The sequence below is a fragment of the Dendroctonus ponderosae genome, unplaced genomic scaffold, assembly GCF_020466585.1.
Source record: "Dendroctonus ponderosae isolate FM_Combo_2020 unplaced genomic scaffold, Dpon_F_20191213v2 Dpon_F_20191213_1, whole genome shotgun sequence".
NCBI classification, from domain to species: Eukaryota; Metazoa; Arthropoda; class Insecta; order Coleoptera; family Curculionidae; genus Dendroctonus; species Dendroctonus ponderosae.
In genome coordinates, this window is record NW_026017110.1 from 14,014,596 (window position 1) to 14,036,644 (window position 22,049).

General features: G+C 32.0%; 1 protein-coding gene across 18 annotated transcripts in view; it reads left to right on the plus strand.

Moving 5' to 3' along the window:
* Positions 1 to 22,049, plus strand: part of LOC109533899 (disks large 1 tumor suppressor protein) — a 476,297-nt gene that overhangs the window by 446,988 nt on the left and 7,260 nt on the right. For 15 of the 18 annotated variants that reach the window (XM_048670186.1, XM_048670189.1, XM_048670183.1 and 12 more), the window contains 7 exons: positions 12,348 to 12,561; positions 14,114 to 14,268; positions 17,725 to 17,971; positions 18,124 to 18,226; positions 18,997 to 19,047; positions 20,174 to 20,215; positions 20,348 to 20,434. In XM_048670186.1, coding sequence (XP_048526143.1) covers positions 12,348 to 12,561; positions 14,114 to 14,268; positions 17,725 to 17,971; positions 18,124 to 18,226; positions 18,997 to 19,047; positions 20,174 to 20,215; positions 20,348 to 20,434 — 899 coding nt within the window. The remainder of the gene's footprint in view (positions 1 to 12,347; positions 12,562 to 14,113; positions 14,269 to 17,724; positions 17,972 to 18,123; positions 18,227 to 18,996; positions 19,048 to 20,173; positions 20,216 to 20,347; positions 20,435 to 22,049) is intronic. The other 3 variants (XM_048670185.1, XM_048670184.1, XM_048670188.1) reach the window with 3 other exon arrangements.

The following is a 22,049-nucleotide window of genomic DNA, read 5'->3' on the forward strand; positions in this document are numbered from 1 at the left end:
GATAATTTCACGTCGTCATGAAATCATAAAAAATATCACTGTCGACTGATTTATTTAAAGTGATTGATATCAAATATATTCTGAAATTTAATTTTTAATATTTAATTCGATAAATAATCTCACTAACTACCACTCGAGCTTTAAAATTAACCATATAATTTCAAAGCACTCGTGGTATTACCCCCGAAAATACACTTAAAAAGTGCATTGGAAACGTTTTTTCTCTTCTTAAAGCGAATTTAGTTTTTAATTTAGTTGAGGAAATTTAACTAAAACTTAACTGTTGTTCCATTGAAAAATATTATTTCTCTCAACTCACTTTTTACCTTTAAACAGTAATTTAAAGGCAATATCGGACGCATACTTTGTTAAATGAAAAAGCATCTTAATTTATGTAACTCTAAGTTGTATTTGAGCTAACCTCGATTGTTTCACGTTCAACCGTTAGTGCCATGCTATTTTATAAGATGTAACATATTTCGCATGTCGGACGTGCAATGCCCAATAATCATACCTTGTAGAAGCAAGTAAACTGAAGATAAATTTCTCTTTAAGAGATTCAATGTTCATTCAGAAAATAAACCAATCAATATAATAAAAATGTTTCAATTTTTCCAGAGTCTAAGAGCCAATTTAGGTAGCATAGAAATTACGTTTTAAGCCCATGAGGTAAGCGTGGGAATCGAACATCACGGCATTATTCAATGAGAGTATTTCTGAACAAATGAAACTGATATATTTTGTAGACATTTGGATAAAATTTAGTTAACCAGTGTTAGTTAAAACGCTGCTCGGCCAATTTGAAAGAAATGTTTTATGACTCACCCGGATATTCTATTTCATTCAAGATCACTTTCTATATGAACCAAATCTGCTTAAATTATTTCATCTTTGGGGCTAAATTTAATAAAAATACTGCTTATTGTCTTTCCAGCAGCAGGCCAATTTTTTCGGATACAAAGCATAATTTTACTTCTTGATCGTTTTCATAATTAATGGCAATTTTGAATAATATGTACTTTATTAAGAAACTTTTCGCAGCATGAATAATGGATGAGATTACATTTTCCCCTCAGCTATATCTTTTCTGAAAGAGCTGGTATGCTGAAAATATTTTCTTTCTGTGTACTTTTGAGACTTTACTTTACTTTTTGTAATTTGGACTGCAACAGTCTTGTTATATAGTTAATTTGGCAACTGGCTATTAATTACTTTATATTGAACGTTGGTGCAATGTATTGAAATTACTCCGATTAATTAACTCCTGATAAATTTACTATGGAAGTGTAAATCTACCGGAAATTCAATTTGCTAGTGTGCTGTACAAGTTCATAACTTGAAATAGTTCCACACCTATTGCATAGTTTGATAAGCATTCCATTTAATTAAATGGTAAAAGTATCTCTTATTGGATAAATTGCCTTTATTTCTGGGATCGTAGCAGGCATTTGAACCCAACGGCTGAGGGCAGCTAAGTTTAGTTTAACATTAAAAATACACTTACATTTATAGCATTAGAATATGCAAATCCCCGTTGGGTCTGAAGACGTTTTAACGATATATTGTATTTCGATCTTATTTAATAGACATCTCATGACAGGTCTGATTTAACATACATTCTAACGTATTATAATTTATTATGCTTCGTTTTGCATTCCGAACGTCCGCATATTTAACAATATGCATATGTTTTAGATAAACTGCTAATGATTTAGCTATCATTCGTTTTGATGCAAGATTCTACTTGTGTAGCAAACAATACGATACAACGTGAGATTATTAGGAAAACCTGCAATTTAAAACTATTTACTTTGAAGAAAATTTTGTTTTTAAACTATGTCTCATTGTGTAATGTAAAGTAATTTAGAATCTATATTATTGTCAGTTTATCAATTGGTTGGCAATATTTTGCAATGAAAAACATGTCTTGTTGTATTTTAATATAAGTAGGTATATTTTTTCAAACAAGTCAGACGCAATATGAATAAAACGAAGACGTCAGACAGAATACTTTTTAAATAAATTTAACATCGTAGAATATGTAAATAAGGCCTTAAACCAGAAATTACATTTACGCATTGCTATTTATCTTTCAATATAATGTTAAGTAGTTAGCGATTTTTTATCTCGGAAAAATCGGAATAAATCTAATTATAAATGTTTTTTTGTGACCTAGAAGTATTTTTTGTAATTGATCTGGCTGAATAGAAAGTCTGTCAATCGTCAATTATCGAAAAGCCAACTTTCCTGTACTCACACACCCGCAAACATCGGCTCTTTAATCGTTTCAATGCCAATAAGAATGCGTCCTAAAAAGGAAAATCCGTTGAAAGTATTATATTGTGCAGTCGGTGTTCTAAATTCGTTTGGAGTGTTTATTGCTTTAGTCCTTTTGAAGGCTATAACAGTAATTTGAACCGTCTAATGTAGAATTTATAATTGCGAAAACCGTGCTTACCGCATTTTCAATTATTAGGCCATTGATTATAGTAGATAATGATCCAAACTAGGTTCCCATTTGCGCTATTAAATTATCATTTTCTACTAAGTTACTCTACCTACAATTTTTTCGAAACTATTTAATAGTCCGCATAGGTATGTTTAACCTTGAAATTATTCACCTTGAAAGTAAGTTCTTAATTTCGTTGCTATTGATAAATAATGTGATGTTTCCAAATACAAATTACTGGTCATTATATATATGCACCATGTATTTTTTACGATTGGTTTTGTTTAAGTATTTTTGTTTCTGTTTCAAGGCTAGACTAATTCCTCCTCTTTAATCATTCCGTGTTAAGTCTCCCAGTATTCGGAATGCACGTTCGGTTGGAAATTTCCGTCATAATTCAGGTCGTTTCAAATTTTGCTTTAAGGGTTTAAACAGTTATTGTTTCATAACTAGGCAATCTTACAACCGGCCTAATTGCTTAAGCAATAGATTATCATGAATAAACTCGAATGCAAATTGCAAAATTTCTAATTCGTTGGCATGCGTTTTCTATTCGTATTCAATTACAATTTGTTGTTCTCCCTTTGTCTCATTTTTTGGGGTATTGATTTGCAGAGCAAAATATACCAGACTCTTTAGACATTGTCCTCATCTTTTTTAAATTGAAATTGTCTTTAGCGTGTATAAGTTTAAGCCCACGTACGCCACTAACAAATGCCGCCAGATAACTATCCAAATGGTTTATTTCAAATAAGTTTCACTCGTGCGTAGCCAGTTTATAGCCGGATACTGATTTAATTGCAATCTTCATCGAGTTCTATTATCTACGCCATATATGTCCTTTGTATTCGTCTTGTTTTTTTTGTATCTAATTGCCACGCGAAGTCACGTATTATTGAGCAGCAGAAACATAATTTTCTTATAATCATTCACTTTTGTTTACTTAATTTCTACAATTTCCCTACTTAAACTTGACTCATTGCGACGTATTGAACGGTGTCTTTAATGAATTATCGATGAATATGATGAATTTCTCGCGGTGGAGCACCGTAGTTGGGATTTAAATACCTACATATACATACACCCAGAAATAGTTAAATAAAAAATCAATTCCCCTGTTTAAATTAGCCTGATTTATACATTTGAATGAGAAGTTCCTGAGGAAAAATGTACTTTCGCATGGCAACTGGGAAATAATAAGCGGTCTAATAAGAATAATAATTCGAAAATGTTTCGATGAATTTAATGGACGGGATTTTATGGGATTTGCAATCGGAACTCATGGTATAAATTTACAAAACGGGAAAAGTGAATGGCAGCAAACTAGAAGACAAATTCCTATTGTGAAAATTTACATAGAAACAGACGAAGTCTTTATAGTAGCAAGATTGTAGACGTTATAATACAATAACGAGAAGTTCAAAATGCTTTAGTGAGAAAAGATGTTAGCGAAAAGGACGATAGAATCATACTGGAAATCGTTGATAAAACGAAGTGTTCGGGACAACAATGAGGCAGAACCGACGATTTCTCGAGAGGAAGGTCAATTTCTTCTGGTTTTTATAGGCCCAGTAAAACGGCAATTATCAACAGATCGCTCTATTGGTGGATCGGCCCATTTATGGTTTAAATCCCTCTGGATTTGTTTATGCTACTCAGTATGTGATCTTCCAGCTTCACTCACTGGTCAAGAAACCACCACATAATTATCCATTGATTATAGGCTCCAAGTATACATTGGAAACGTTAAACAAATTCCATTTAACAAATGATTAGTTCAGTCGAGAAGACCGGTTGAGTTTGGAAAAAATACGTTCGAATCTGTTTTTGAAACTGGCTTTGAAATTTGCAATATTTAAGCCACTTTTGAAATGTTTGAAAATCAAAGCTTTATCCTTCAAACTAACCGAATTATGTGTTTTTCGACCCTGCATAAATTAATGAATATTGTTTAACCGATTCCAAGATTCTGATTATTACTTGAATTTGAATTTAAATGTTCTTCTTCTTGTACTTTTCCGAGATCTTGCGATCTGTTAATTCTGAGCACGCCTCTGAACTTGAATTTAAATGTTAAGATTATAATTTTGAAAGGCGGGTTTCGGACTATGCTTACTTTTGAAGTTTATACAAAAAGTGCCTTAATCTGGTGAATATGTATATACACGGTGATTCAAAATGGGCGTCATTTGTCCGTATACCTTGGGGTGTTTGAGAAGTGCAGAAGCAATTATTAAAATAAATAATTCACACAAAAACCCCTGATATTCCGCAAAAAACCAATTGATAACTTTGGCAACGAAATATTTTGTAGCATCTGCAAATGATGCATTAATAGTTGTCTCTTTGTCTTAATTGAAGCCTACTTTCACAATTGTTATATTATGAGTATATATCAACAAAGTTAACAGAGAGATTTAAAGCAAATGTTAAGAATAAATACATTTTTCTTGATCCCGTGTGGAAAGCACGTACTTTCGCCACTCTTTTAGATGGCGAAAGCATCACTTTTCCCCATTATAAATTTTCTTCATTTCGTTTGGAAAGTAATAACTTTCGTTATTTTGACAACATTTTCAAAGTTTTTTCAAAATCTTCTAATTGTTCCGGCTATTTGCCACCGAGGATGAAGAAAAATGGTATACGGTATGCGAGAGGAAAGCCGAAGGCCCGCCACTACGTGCATGACGCCCTCGGCTTCCCCTCGGGCGTCAACTTGAAGCAGTGGCGGAAGGAACTTCGACTTTCGGCACTTGTACCGTAATATAGATACTATTATTGATTTATAGTAACAGATATGAAAACAAACGTGCACAACTTATCACAGACTAGCTCAACTTCACTCATAATAGGATGAGTTTTCATTCTTTACAAGAATGTTTTAATATCATATCTCTGTTTCACGTATAAGAACAATTTTCTCGTAAAAAAATATTAAACGGTAGATATGTAGCTTTTTCTGAGACAATTAGTTGATGCTTCTCTTAAAAAATCGAAATCAGTGGAACTCTTAGCGAACTTCTTCGTATCTGGTTCTAGTTGTAGCTTGTAATAAACAGTACACCGTGGATTCCTCGCATTTCGCGTATATAAGTTGGACTTATTTACAGTTTCCCCAAGGATGGCAAACTTTATGCATGTTCGATATTGTTATACATTTTAAGTTTCGAACAGCAAGTTTAGCAATGTTTTATTTTTAATGCTTCGCTACATTAATAGATGCCAAGTGACCTCTGAACTAATTCAAAATGTTGTATTTATCACTATGTAGATTCGAATATTAACATTTCCATGAGAACTATATTGTAAGTATTTTATTGCCATCTTGCGTTTCGGTGTATTAAACAGCAACCTGCATTCTTCATCAACATTCCTTTCAGGTTTTTGGTTTTGCCATTGGATTTTTGTTATTTGAAGGAGATTTATGCGCTTAGATCCTCAAAAGGTTAATGAGCTGACGCTATAATTGTTAGTAAATTACTTGTAAATTTATACTTGAATGAACTCGTTTTCGGTGTAAACTGCATTTTCCAGACAACAGATTTACGAATATTATTAGGAATTTTTAAAGATGGATTTCAGACCACTGTTGTTGTCACATTTAAATACAGCCAGTATCATGTTTCTTTTGCAACGAGCAAGCAACTGACAATATTTAACCACTTTAACATTTATCTTATATTCCAGCAAGGTTTAAGACCCACTTTCTAATAGCAAATTAACGTCCAAAACAATGTAAATCTCTAAAGTAGCGTAAATATCTCTACCTAGGAATTTATTTTCCTGCTGGGTAGAGATTAGGTGTTTATTATCGCTCAGGTGATATGGGCACAACGTGTTGTTTATCGAATTCTTTAGCACTGTAGACATTACTTCTACCTGTATCGGCTTCGACTGAATTGTTGGTTGGCAGGTAAAATTAATTTCGATTAATGTAGATTTTACTTTTTGCTTTCTATTGCTATCTACAAGCAATGAAGAATTTTTTATTGCATTGTATTATTTCTGGTCAGGAAAAAATGGCCGGTCACTTTAATGCAGGTACTTTGATTTTTATATTGTAAAATTACTTGTTTGAGTAATAATTTCTATGTCGAGCGGTTTAAATTTAAAGTAGATTGACGAAGAATATGGGTCAAACACAAGTTATTCATTAAAACCAAATTAATTATTAAATAAAACATATCTATGGTATTGACAAGCAACCTATCGATTGCATCTGGAATTACGATTAAAAACTGAAGAGGCGTGTTAGATCTAAACATGCACATGCATTTCAATTCAGATCAATACTACAATAGCGAATGTAATACTACTTTTTCAAGTAAGTAATTAACCGAACAAAAACGAAAATTTATTATTTGTTTAGGCTTTGTCCTAGACCTATATTTTGTATATAATTTTTATATAATTTATCAGTAAATTTTAACTGTTCCTACTGACTTCGGGCTAGAATCCTATCAATTCAACTTAGTGAATTCCATTGATTTTCCATTGCTTCTTCGGTTATTCCGACAATTTTCGATATTTACAAATAATCACGAGAACATTCGTAAATCAGAAGAAAGGAAAAACTCCAGACCTACTCAGCGTAAAAATTCGTTTTGAAAGCCATATTTTTCCCCAATGCAAATGCAATGATTCATTCATTGCTTCAATGATTTAACTTTGCCAATCTCTAGGTCTACCGCAACGTTTTGAAACCAATTCATGGTAGTATACAGCAACCTCCTGCCATGCATGGTTGTCGTGGCCAAGTTTACAGAATTATTAATAAACATGTGCGGCAATGGTGATAAAATTTTAGTTCCTAGTGCGATGACCGTTCAAAGTAAAACTCATGTGTTTGACGAGTGACAATATGTGTTAAGTCGATTGTACGCGAAATCAATGAATAAATCGAGTGTTGGTCAGTTAGACGAAGATGACGAAGAAAAATAGCCGTGAAAGATCCCCAATTCGGGCAGGATTTGCCACTATTAGTCGGAGGTTTAAAAATAAGGAGAAATTGAAAAGGTAATTTAGGTGTAATGTGAAAACATTTTATTATTTGAGTTGGCATGCTGCTAACTGCTCATGTTTTATTAGTGGTGAATATTTCAGTGTTGATTTGTACAATTTAGTGTTAAATTAATATGTTTGTAATGAAACGAAGGCAGAATAGGAAAAATCACAAAAATTTGTCAAAGTAAAATTGCTAAATCTCTGGTAACTTCTTGGCTCGATAAAATGTAAAATCTCTTAATTAAACAAATTAGGTATGGTGTGTAAAACGAAAAAATATGCGGTTTTTCAAATTACCTAATGTACACATGGAAAACGTATCCGTTATTATACAAGTCCAAGAAAATCAGCTGTTTTTATACCAGGAATGGGTTAATCTGATTAGAGAGGTGGTTTTGAAACCGGAGTTTGATTTAATGAATTGCATAATTGTTGGTGCCAGTTCATTTCACACTGACATGCCGGATTTACATAATAAATGCTACTTTTTGGCGCCTTGATTGTAAAAGCGTTTAACTCTTGAGAGCTGGGCTGAGAGGACCGTCGGAATGCTGAATTGTTTATAAAACACATTCTTTGTGTTTCAAGTTCGTTCTATAGAATTTTCTGTCAAAAAAGCAACATTTTGTTGAATATTTGAAAATGTAAATATCCATTTCACGCGCCAAATTATTTTAATACTGAAAATAAAATGGAAAAGTGTATGCAGCACTATTCGTGTTGCGTTAAATGTGAAACTGGAATTATTATGTATTTTTGTTTAATTGTGGTCAATATTGAGTCTGTACTTTTGTTAATGTTGCAATTTTGGAAGTATTTTCTCGTAATAATCAGAATATTGTGATTATGAACATAGTTCTTGATTTGTCAGACCTGCATTATTATCACGCTTGTTGGTTTAAGATGCTTAAGCAAGCATCTATATGTAATTACTCTAGAATTAGAATTCTTCGAAAAATTATTGTAATTGTGGCTAATCCGTTAAAACATTTCATACGTAAATATTTTAATTTAAGAGAAACTAGTACTTTGAAGACGTTATGTAGTTGGCTTTCCAAAACTGTCTCAATTTGGATTTAATAATTTGGAAATACTTTCAATTCAATTTTCAACATTACAAATTTTCAATATGTTTTGATTAATAAATAAATGGTAATAGTAAAATGAACATCAACCAGCAATGGAAATAAACTTGTTATAGCGAATTATGCACTAATACCCCATTTAATGATCATTAATTGAGCGCAAAGTTAAAAAAATCAACATTTAATTTAGGCTTGTTTTGCTGGTCGTTTTGGACCTGTCGCATGGCCTCCAAGATATCCCGGCTTAACTGGTTTTCCGTGAGTTATGTGACACAAGAAGACAATGTGAATAGTATGCAAATTCGACTTGTGATAATTTACGCAATGTATGTGATGATGAATATTTTGTACGAACGTTGCTATAATTTGTCATTGGTTTATTCATTGTGATTTTTAAATACCAAATAAGCTTATTTTACTGAAACAAAAAATGGAATGAAACTATCATACACATTCAATATACGCTTACTTTACTGGAACTTTATATTGGACAAAACATTTGCAGTAACTGTGAAAGTTGTTAAGCAGTAGCAGTATAGATTGATACGATTTTAATAATGTCATAGGTCCTTTTGTAATGTTTTGTCGAATTAACAGCAAGCAAATATATTTCAAGATCATATCTTCTATAAGACATTGATTTATTAGCACTTCTAAGGTATTTTCATGCTATCTTACTCATTATGTATACGCCGGTAAGTGGCATAAAAAATGAGTTAATCCTACAAACATCCGGTGCTAATAAATGGAAATGACAATCAAAACAAGATTATGCTACTGTACTTGAAGTTGGGAACGATTAGCGAGATGCATCTGACAAATATTATGACCTAGAATAAAGCCGTTTAATTAATGGCCGTTATCATGGGAAAGGAACGCGTGTCATAACTTTTAATTGTAGGCTACATTTAAACTGTTGAATCTGAAACCCCGGCTTTTTTTTGTTTAATAGACAACAAGATATTTTAAATGAACCTAAAGTTAATAAGAAAAGGGGAATGTCAGTAGTCAAACTGGTACTTAAATACTGAAATACTGGGTATATCAAGAGCGGGGTTTCTAGGTTTAAGATCTGCTAACAGTAATTAATGGTTTCAGAGAATCAGTTTGGGTTAGTAGAGAAAGCGAGCATCCAGAATTATCTTTACCCAGCAATTGTGTTTATAATCTCGAAATTTAAATCATGCAAAAACCGCAAACAGACACTAAAATTTAGATCACTCAAAAGCCCAATGTTTCTAGTCAGTTTAATGCAGTTTGGACATATTCATATGAACATGCAAATTTATTTTTCAATAAATCCTGATAAATGATCCTTGGTGTAAATAGAATGTTTTGAATTATTATTATTGTATTGTTAGTCTGCAGTTTCGACCGAGGATATATTGCCGTAATGCAGCTTGCTGAGAATTGCGGATGTATTATTTTAAATTTCAGTTTTGGCTTTGATTTTGCTTATTGTCGACACAGCAAAGTTTCTGTTGACATTTTATGAAAAATTGACAAAAAAATTACACATTCTTAATATTCTATTAAGGCTCTAGGAAAAAAACGGCTGATGAACGAAACATGCAGAATTCAATCTTCATCCACACCTTCGAGCATTCATTCCTCGCTCGGCTTCGAGAAAGTTTTCATAATTAATACTCATTTTTTGCTCTTATCACCGCAGGAAGGAAGAATACGTTTCGGTACATGCTTTATTTAACTCCATATCGGTTGGAAGCATGAGATTTTTTATTGTCTTTAAGGTTAGTGGGTCATGCGTGAATATGCTAAAGCTGATTGATAGGCCTGAAGAATGTGACTAAAAATTAATTAACTGTATATCAGTTATTAATAATTGGCGGGTTCTATCAACGTATATGAATGGAATAATTAATGTTTAAGAACAGTTTGATAGAAAGGACGTAACGTACGTTACAGTTTTTTTATAATTTAATAACGGTTATGTTGCAAGGCTTTGTTTATGTATCCTCAATTAAACGGTCGTACTTAATCGATTTGATAACTTATTCAGTGTAACGTCTTGTATTATGCAAAGTTTAGGATAAACTTCTGTTCCAATGAAGCAGGGTTGTATTAATTTTAAAAACGATTTAATTTGTGAACGCATTTTGAGCATCTGGACCGGTCTTCTTGGGAGGATATTTGCACTACAAAAAAGAATTATAGGATGGATAAATGCTTTAAAACCCTTAGATTTGTGCACTTTAAAACCATTTCGGTGCATAATTATTTTTAATGAAGTTATTTTTGTTACAAAGCAAGCGTCTAGGATTTCCCAGCACGCAACCATTTGTACCCACTCAATACGCAACAATAATAATAAATAGATTTTATTGTAGAGCTGAACTGTGCAATTAACTTCTAGGTGGCCTAAAAAAGTTTACCTCATCTAAGTTGCTTCCAGGGCAGGTTACGACTGTAGATTGCTCTGTCAATACACTTAATTCCAAAAAAGTGCCACTCCAGATTTCTTTGTAAAGTTTACAGTATTCTAGTGCGAAAATCGCTGGCTATGTTTACTTTTTGGTGTTTTTGTTTCGAGTTTTTTGTGACAATGTGTGCCTTAGCGTTTTATTTGAATTAAAAAAAAAAATTATAACTGACAATTTTCAGGCAAAACAATAATTTAAAGAAGCAAATTGTCAGAAAAAGATTCAGTTTCAAGGAGGTTAGCTAAATTTTGCGGTTCGTCTTTCAAAAAAATTATTGTACAACGTGAATTGATTTTTTCTTTCATGGAAACTGAAAAATTAACATTTCTTAGAATTTAGATACTAGCCACATAATTAAGCGACAAATTGCTTAAAAATATTTTAAAATGGGTTAATTAATAAAAAAATTAGAGACTAATCTTTACAACATAGACGCGTCACGTTTTCTGGAACTGTGTATTCTAATCTGTACTTTTATACATATATGTATGTTCATCTATTATTGCACTAAACTACAACTTTCCATCAGGTCAAAATACATGTATTTATTTTTGTGTTTTTTTTTGTTTTTCAATTTCCTTGAGTGCAATGTCATGCTGCTTACTTATCTTACTAAAAGTATACGTTTTTATACTTTAGTTGTCATTTTGTATACAAGCAGATACGAATCGATTATTTGATTTTATAAATACAAAACTAACTCCAATTTGATGTTGACCGAGATTGTCACTTTTATTTCAGTTCTATATTTTTTCTTTATTTTCTTTTGTAATACATTTTTCAGGAAAACTAAAATATTGTCCATCATATTCAAGATTTCATAATTTTAGTTATCCCGACATCTTCTTTATTATTCTTATGAGAAATGGTGTGTCCCACTGAAATTATTGTGTGTTGCTTCTATTGGATCACATGAACGGTTTGTATCATTAAAGAGATATACTTCATAAATTATATTTATGCTTAGTTACTAAGAATTACGAATTGGCAACAAATGGTGTACTTTCTTAGGAATTAGTAATATTTATTTTAAACCTGTTTGTATTACGGCATATTTTTGTATTATGGCTTGGAAGTTATTTTATTATGGCAAATAAACGTGATTACAGTTAAAAAACCCTCTATCGATATATGCAGCGTTTTGAATTAAGCGAAACGAGAATATGGAAATACCAAGAATTCTTATGTATTTTGAATGGGAAAAATATGTGAATAAAAATGCTTATTTCATAATTCAAAGTATTTCTTACCGTTATACTTCATTACAATATGTAGATTACAAGATTATTGTTATTTTAAAGGTTTTAATTACATTTCCGAAGCGATTTTGATGACGTGGAAATTAAAAATTTGTGAAATTTGTTTCAGGGAAGTTCGAACTGTGACTCTTCAAAAAAGCTCAACCGGTTTGGGCTTTAATATAGTCGGTGGAGAAGATGGAGAAGGAATTTTTGTATCGTTTATCCTTGCTGGCGGCCCAGCAGATCTCAGTGGAGAACTCAAACGAGGAGATCAGATTATTAGCGTCAATGGAGTCAATCTTCGCAATGCGACCCATGAAGATGCTGCTCAAGCACTTAAGGTAATTGTTTTCTTAAAAGGACTGGCTTTGGGCAGTGATTTTTTTCCAACAGCTATTGTTTCATTTTGATGATATATGAAGTGAGTATTTGACGACCGGCGGTTGTGCGTAATATAATATCATATGAAAACAAACCTCCTTAGATAACTGAACGCCCTACACATCTGTTCAAGAACAGATTCTTTAGCGAATACTAGTCAAATAAATTAGCTTACACAAAGAACCTTTAATTAAACAATTTCATAAGGCTTGAGAAGGAACAATCGGATTAAAGTGATGTTAATGTGTAATTATGTTCACATAAATACGATTTTGTGCTTCGAATGCGAATGTTTAATTTTGGCAAGATGCATGCGCTTATTTCCTGCATTGTTCCTCATAAAATATAACATCATCGTTGGCCTCCAGGCTAATTTGTGTCGAACAAATTAAAACCTAATTTGTCTTCGGGGGCTAAATTCGGGAGCTAAATTATGAAGCTTTCTATAGTCAAAATTGTAAAATGTTTCTGTTCATAAACGGTGTTCTCTTAACAAAAATTTGAATATTTTAATCTTGTTTTAATATTGATGTTTGAAACATTGTTTATTTTTGAATGTATAGTTTGCTATATGATATCTGAAGTTAAACTGCCAGCTGCAGCTTATACAGTAAAAAGTTTACTACTTCAAAATTAAAAGAATTATTGACAAATTTTCAAGTACCTAACTGACCAAGTCATTTCAGTTTCGATATTCCGATTTATTTAATCGCAATACCCACTTGATTTGATGAAAGAGACGTCTGATTAAACGTTTAAGAGTTTTATTAATTTAAAAAATTGTTAAATATGCGATACTGCCTTTGTGCAGTCAACTGTGCAGAAATGATAGCTAAAAAATGATAGATAAAATATATAGCACATATTTAAAAATGTTAGAATTTCATTGAATTTACCAGGAAAATTGTGCCTTGGAAGTGAATGTACTGAAGTAATCTAGAAGGTTTTTGTTTTATATTATGAGGTAATGATTCAAATTTTAGAAAGTAATTAATTGTATTGCAAGATTAACAGTTGCTGATTACTTGCGCTATTAAACGGACAATTATTTAAATTAACTGCAATGTAAATTGCAACATTTGTTATATTACCATTTAAGTCAAAAAATCTATTAAGATTTGTTATTATAATGTAATAGGCACTACCAATTCGAGCGTTGCTAATAATATTTGATCGTGATAACAATCAACATTAATTATATCGATGATTGACACATTCTAATAATGATAGATTATAAAGCAAATTATACTTTGATATATTTATATGATGAGGATTTCAGCGAGAGTGGTGATTCGGTTGCAGGTCTTCGTGATCTCCCATTTCATCACAATGAAAGTTTACACTTTGATCTCTGATAAATATAGAAAAGTTCGCGGTGTTTGCGACAGGTCCAGTTTCTAGCTAAACAAGCAATATTTACGTTCAGTTTGATTTCTACTATTTTTAATTAAATGTTCTGAATTGAATTTTATTCTTCACCTTCCTCTACATTGTTATATTTGTATGTTTTAGGGCACTAGTCAAACGGTAACAATAGTGGTTCAATACAGACCTGAAGAGTACAACCGCTTTGAGGCGAAAATAAACGACCTCAAGCAGCAAATGGCAAATCCTGTCACGGGGGGCACCTTACTTAGAACCTCACAGAAACGATCTTTATATGTTCGGTAAGTTGCTCTTGTTTAAAACCAAGTGAATTTAAGATTTTACAACAAACAAATGGGTATGGAGTGAGAATTGTTCAAAGCGGGTAAACAGTTTCAAACAAAAACGATCTAAATCAATGAATGTGCTAATTAAATAACAATCTACTCGATGTAAGGCAATAATTGTTTTATGCAGTTCTATTTCAAAATGGGATATTAACAGGAAAAGGCCAACAGCAAATACAAATTTGCAAATCTAAATCAAATTACCCAGCTAAAACATGTGGTTATCAACGGTCAGTTTGTAATTAAGATCACTGTTAATTTTTTGCGCATTTAATCAGCAAATTGATCCGATTTCGCTTGACCAATAAACTCGTTTATAATCCTTTAATTGGATAATTTCTAATTAACTTCGTTTTATTGCTGGAAATGATGTAAAATAGCTCCTTTCTGAATTACATCGAATACTTTTTGTTTATTTAGTATTGGAAATTAATCTATTAGTAAACTGAATGTACCGACATTTAATGCAAAACTTCAAGATAACATTGCGGAAGATACAACAAATTGAATTTAAAGTTCTGTGTCGCTCAAAATGTTGATTGCTTTAAATACAGGGTGTTCGATTATGCTGTACAAATATCTTAAAGGCGTGTTTATAAAGCAACTAAAGCCCGGCTTCCAATTAAGAAAATTTTATTTGGAATTTTTCTGTGAAAATAGTCGATTCTGCGAGTGAACTATTTAAAATTGTTTTTCTAAAACGCTTAGACTTATAATTTCGAATTTTGTTACCCCTTAACTGTGGGTTAATTGATGTTTTATGGTGGCTTTCTTCTGTGAAGTCATGTCTTTGAATGAAAGAAACCAGCACATCTTGTTTTTAGTCCTCCAAGCAAATTCCAGCTAGAATAAAACTCCTTAACACAACATTTCAGTAAGAAGACTTTTAAAGCTTTTCGTATCTTTAATACTGAATTATAGGGAGCTATTTTGTGGTGGAAAAAAATCGCTGCACACAAAACCGTTCTAACTCTTCACAAAATCAAAATTCCAATCATAGCTGGCTCATGCTTAGAAACTCTAAATTATTTTTACATATTAAACGTAGAACTGTACATATATTTTAGTACAGAAATGACATCTGAATTAGAAGTGCGTGAATTAAAAATTCAAAATTTCCATGAAAATTCATAGTGAACCCGCTAAAAAATTGGGTTGGGAAATCGATAAGTGGAATTACCCGCTCACCAACAGTGAAGAAAGTTGCCGAGAAATTGATGAAGAATCCTAGCTTACCCAATCGGAAAATGGGCAATAAAGTAGGTTGCTTATAACTTATAAAGTTCAGACTACATCAGACAGAAATGCAAACAAGAATCTGGATGCAAAAAAACAGTCTCAAAAAATTGAACACTGATAAAAAAGAAAAGGTTTTCGGGTGGCAAGTCTTGTGTAGCTGTGGGGAGCGCCGCAAATCTTTTGTAACGATTGAGACAATAAACACAGAAATTTACGTAAGAGACTGTCTCCAAAAAAAATTGTTGCCATTCATGAAACAACATAAAGTGTCAACTTTTTTTGGCCAGACTTGGCTTCCTGCCCCTACAGTAAGAGAACTGTAGAATGGTGCCAAAAGAATAAAGTCGTTTCGGTGTCTCGGGAAACCAACCCACCAAATCGCCCAGAACTTCGCCCAATCGAACGATATTGGGCCTTGGTAAAAGGAGCTTTGAAAGAAACGAGAAAAGAACCTAAAACCCTATCAGAATTCTAAGTAAAATGGAATTCTGCCGACGGAAAAAGCTACCATAAAGTCGATGATGGAAAAGATTACAGAAAAAAAATTAAAAAATCTGTGAAAACAAATGATTTCGGCTTCATTTTTTTAAATTACTTGCAATAAAATCATACAGACGATAAAATAAGTTTTTTTAGCAACAAAATAGGTAGGTAATTAACGAGTGCTAATGAGATTAAATTTTTTTTCCAAATTTGATTTGTTGATGTTCCACTTTTAGTAAAATTTTAAATATCAATTATTTTCTCAAAAACGTTCCAAATTTAAAAAGTTTACTAGGAATAATGGTTTGAAAATCACCTTCTAAACACACATTGTAGTGCTGTTTATTATTTTTCATATAAATTACTTTGTTGGGTTGCTTTGATCAACTCATTCATACATTTTTCAATTGCGTTTCTTAGCCTCACCCGTATGTAATCTGCCAATTGCCACCACTAAACAAGCAAACATTTTTTGAATAGAACTGACTGATTTACATACTAAACAATTTTCCCTTCTAGTGCAGGCTATTGAAAAACATTTTTATAGGTGGATCAACTAGCCCTATAAATTTTCATAAAAAGGGACACCTCGCAACTTATAGCTAATCTAGAATTTCAATTTAACTTTGCTTAATAGATTAGTGCCGAGGGAATTCTCGGCGTACACCTGAGGTTTAACAATTTGTCTTAGAGATTTTGTTTTCAATCCTCTTCAAGCTTAATGTTTCTATAGAAATATATTAAGCAGTGCAGTGAATTACTCACTATTTGCATTGAATTGTTTTGTGAGGAACACCGGAAATTTATAGAAATAAGCACATTCATGGATTTTTAATAAATTTGTTTCAAACTAAAAATGCAATTGATTTGAATACAGTTAAAAAATGTTTGTTCAACTTTCTGAAACAATTATTCGTTGACTAAATATTAGATGTATCGCGACCCTTTTTATAAAAACAATTCTCATTGCAAGAATTAGATATATAATTGTTTCTTTTCAACTTCTATTCTTGGGTGAATTTTGAAATGTTCTAATTTTGCAATTTAAAAAAATGGAATGGTAGTTTTTACCGTTATATTTTCATAATAAAGGAAGTCTCTACCAATATCCACACATTAACAGGGAGTTCTAGTTCTAATCGAAGAACTGATTAATATAAAGGGTGTTCTTTTTAGAGGCATAAAACTTTAGACTGAAATAAATATTACTAAAAACATGTTGACGTCATGGTACTTATTTAAGCAACCATTGAGCGAAAAACGATTAAGTCGACCGTATAATGAACGTAGCGCATTGAACAGCATTTTTTAAATAATTTGCCGAATTTGGAGCGACGAAAATCCAAAATCCGATAGCTCTTATGTCCAGAAAAATTTACCGTTTGATGTTTTTATGGTCTAGTGGAATCAAAATGGTCAAAAATTCAACTTCTTTCATGGATTGCTTTCAATTCGAGCCAGTCGCGGTCCCATATGCCCCAAATCATATTTAAGCTATAATGGCATACAAATGTATTCCAGCCAGTACCATGACTTAAACATGAATTTTATGAGTTTTATTTCAATTTAAAGTTAACCTTATTAATAGGATTTATCTTCAGTTTCACATTCTATATTGTTTCAACGGATATTGAAGCCATGCTCTGTCTAAATTAACTCTATTAATTCGATTCTCTTACGTAATTTCAGAGCCTTATTTGACTATGACCCTGTAAAGGACGATGGTTTGCCCTCTCGAGGGTTAGCATTCCAATACGGCGACATTTTACATGTAACTAATGCGAGCGATGATGAGTGGTGGCAAGCTAGACGGGTACTCGCTTCAGGAGATGAACAAGGAATGGGCATAGTGCCAAGCAAAAGGCGATGGGAACGAAAACAAAGAGCTAGAGACCGATCTGTTAAGTTCCAGGGCCAAGGGGGTCAAGCTGAAAAGGTAAGACGTATTCGTATGTAATAGGCAAATGTAACATCGTTCTAGCGTTGTTGCCATTTTTTTTTAACATTGTATTTTATTCAATTTCGATTTCTAATCATTCACAAATTAGTGGCAACATAACAATTTATTATTTCTGCATTCCGTTTCAGCAATCAACATTGGATAGGAAAAAGAAAAGTTACTCATTCAGTCGTAAGTTTCCGTTTATGAAAAGCAAAGATGAAAAGTCTGAAGACGGATCTGACCAAGAACGTAAGTAGACCGCTAAACTTCTACAAGTTATTGAAATGCCCCTAGGAACCGAAAAAATCGTAGTTTTATATTGGAATATTTAAACAGCTCGTCGAAGTAAATAATTGCACAAACATGCGAGGGGTTAAAAAAATATAGCAAGCCTTATTTATTTGGTTTACACTGACGATTCACTTATCATACTATAAAGGCAAGATCGTTTATAAGCTTACACAGAAGTTTCAAGCTCCTACCGACTACCTAGCCGACAGGAATTAATTTATAAATTAAATGTTAATTACAGGCGATAAAGACGTTTTAGTTATTCTGTACATTTTTTTCATCAACCATGAGAGTATACTTTTTATCTGAATGATTTTTCAAAAGAAGCTTTTAGGATCGATTTATCAAAATTGTATATTAAAGATATATTTGCACTTGAGACAGGCTACCTTCTTGTTAATAACGTTACTATATAATTGGTGTAACATAACACAATTTCATTCAACCTTTAACTTTGATCAATTTTCAACCCTGTTTGTTTGCTGTACCAAGCACAGCTTGTAGATAAATATGCACTGTTTTTGTGTATTTTGATGTATTCCCTATTATTTTATCTTTGTCTATTAGTGATAATTCTTCTTTGATTTCCTTCATCCTGGCATGCAAACTTTTGAAATAAATTCTATATGCGTGGTTGACTAGAATAAAGTTCAATAGTGATCAAAAGTTTGCATGCTTTATGGTTTTGTAGATTTTTGTTTTTACCTTATTTTTATTTTTACCTTTAGAAGCATCTTTGTCTGACCAGCAATCTAACGGTAATGAAAAAACTTCTTCCAGTAAGTATTTTGGAGACGCCTTTCTAATGCGACCTTTCCTGATTGGAGCATGTTTACTGATATTAAGATGTAATCTGGCTATAAAGAATAGGAAAGAACTTTCAAATTTTGTCATTAATCATTATATTAATTTTTTTTTGCTAGTTGCAACCCAATATCAGTAAGCATAATCCATATGTACTGTAATAAGTCATTAAAATGCATAATGTTATATATGTTATGTATCAGTATAATTAACCTTTGCAAAACTAGTAGATTATTCGTAGTCATAGGCAAAAACATTCCAATTTATTTTTGCAGTTTCGTGTTTTTCTTAGTTGGTCAAAAAAATTATAAAGGGTATTTTGAATAGTACCTTAAATAAGCTTTAGCTAATGTGAAATATATTCACTTCGTAAACATACATTTTTGTCTTCTAGAGTCGTCGAAAAGTTTGCCTCAAGCGCAGTTTAGCCAGCATATCGAATAATAATATACAAATATTAAAATCAGTTGCATAATGTAAATAGAAAGACGCATTTTAATATTGTTCCGACAACATAAATTAATAGACTATTCAATAACGTATAATTTAAAATGTATAGACATATAGTTCCAAATAATGCCTTTGTTATCAATTTTCAATATTTGATAACTATTGTTCGGTTATTTATAATTGGACATTCACATCAGCAGAATAGTATTGCATGGAATAACAAAAATTAAGTAAAACAGGGTACTTACTCGCTTAATTTACATTGAATGGTATGGTTTTTATCGGTCTATCTTCTGTAATATCTATTATACTGATTTTGAGAGTTATGAAATATTTCAAATTAATAATGTTTTTATTTGCATATACTTTCAGAGAGAAAAATTATATTTAGATTGAACTATGGATGAAAGACCACTTAACATTTTGATACTATATGCGTTTATACATTTTTTCTATACTTATGTATAACACTCAAGAAGTTAGTTATAAGGCTTATTCAAGGTACACATTTAACATTTTGGGTGTATGCTGGTTCATTGGTCTCAGACTGCATAAGAGCCGAAGCTATGAGCCGAGAAGAGCCGAACCTAATGAATATTTCGTTAATTTATCATGCTAATTTAAAATATTAATTATGTTTTTTTCTTTCAGCATTTATGTTATGCTACACACAAGAAGACTCGAATAATGAAGGTAATGTATATATTTATTTTATATCGCCGATTAAATGTTAAAAAAACTACATAGTAAGGCAAGAATCCTGGTATTTTCATTTACTATATATATTTTTTCTTTTTTGGCTTCTTTCTGTGTTTCCTAGTACAGGTGAAATATTATATCGGGTTGAGCTCCCTTACATGGAAGAAATTACGCTAATATATCTGGAGAATAGTGACAATATTGACGACTTTAGTAAGTTTTAGTGTTGTGATGCATGGCGGCAAAGTTTACCCCTCCAAAATTTGCACTAGTTCTCCCGCGATTTGAAGATCATTTTCGCCTAGCTGAACATTGTCATATTAACATACAATTAACAATTATTTTTGTGTGACAAATAACCAAAAGACCAGCCATTAAACTATATTCGTATGATCCACAATGCATACTATTTATCTACCGAACAAACATTTTTTGATATATTTTGAATATAAAACGCCTGCAACTAATGCCTTTAAATAAAAAATACATCTGATAGTCAACAAAAACACCTAAAAACATTGAAATCATGCAACTCTATGCATTCAAATATGGGCCCATATTTTTATGGTTAATCGGGCGTAAATTGAAATAGTTAAGATGTGTTTTCAGGAACCCAAAATGAACACAATGTTTCTTTCAAGATTGTTTAATACGTATATTTTATTATAGATTTTTATAGTTCGAGTTTTCACGTAAGTCTTCCTATAAATGTGACAAGTGAGATCACATTAAATTATCCGGGTTCCTTTCTCGGGAAATGTATTCTCAACTTCTCAAAGTTTATTCTCGGGCTCTACGACTCTCTCTCTCGCAACTCCCCTAAGTGTAAGCTCGTATGGCCCAGCCAAATAATTGAGATACATTATTATTTAATAAACGGTTCCAACTAGTGCTAGTTGGGCAAAGAAAAGATGGCAAGGTCTTTGTTATCCTGCAGCTACTCCCAACTTCACCCACGGTTCACTGAGYCACTCTCAATCACCTTGGTCCTTCGAATTAACGCAAATTTCTCCACGAATTGAGTCCGTCGAGACTCTACATTTTGGTCGTGCGAGATGAAACATTTTGAGTCTGCGAGACCCTACAAACTGTGTTACCCAGGCCTAGCCGAAGGTTTAGTTGCAATCAATRTTTAATTATTTTAATCTTTTTAATAATTTAAGCATAACATTTTTAAACCACTAATCATAATTGTGATTGCTATTCCAATTCTGATTGTATTAGCGTCCGAGAATAGTACTAACGCTTAATTTGGGTGCCTGAGGACATACTTAAACTACTGGTGTTTCCTTTTGTGTTACCATCAGTTAAACGCGATTAATTAAATTCATATTTGCATTACTTAATAAATCTTAATCATTGTAGTAAATATTAAACAAAGCTGTTTCATAACCTGCATCATATCCTTCAAGTTTTGCATTTGTTAGTCAAATGAGCAAAACGCAAGAATCAGTTGCTTAAAATTCAGTGAAAATTGGCTACCAGTTAAACTTCACATAGATAAAATTACGAAAAATTTTATGTTGGTCTTTTCGTTAGACTTATTATAATGATTGTTTTGTTTGTTATTTTGTCCAATAAATAAACAAATAACAATAATAAATATTAACGTTTTTCGTTTACAGAAATCATTACAGAAATTATCATTCTCATTACAGAAATATGTTTCTAAAAAGTTACTTTTTATAAAACTTGGCTTTAAGTCAGGGTTCTTAACCTAAGAAGCGTGTCTAAGACGCTAACAATTAGTTAAAAAAATAATAGACGCCATCTAAAATGCCAATCATAAAGATCTGCTAAAAATATCGAAAATAATTCTCAAATCAAA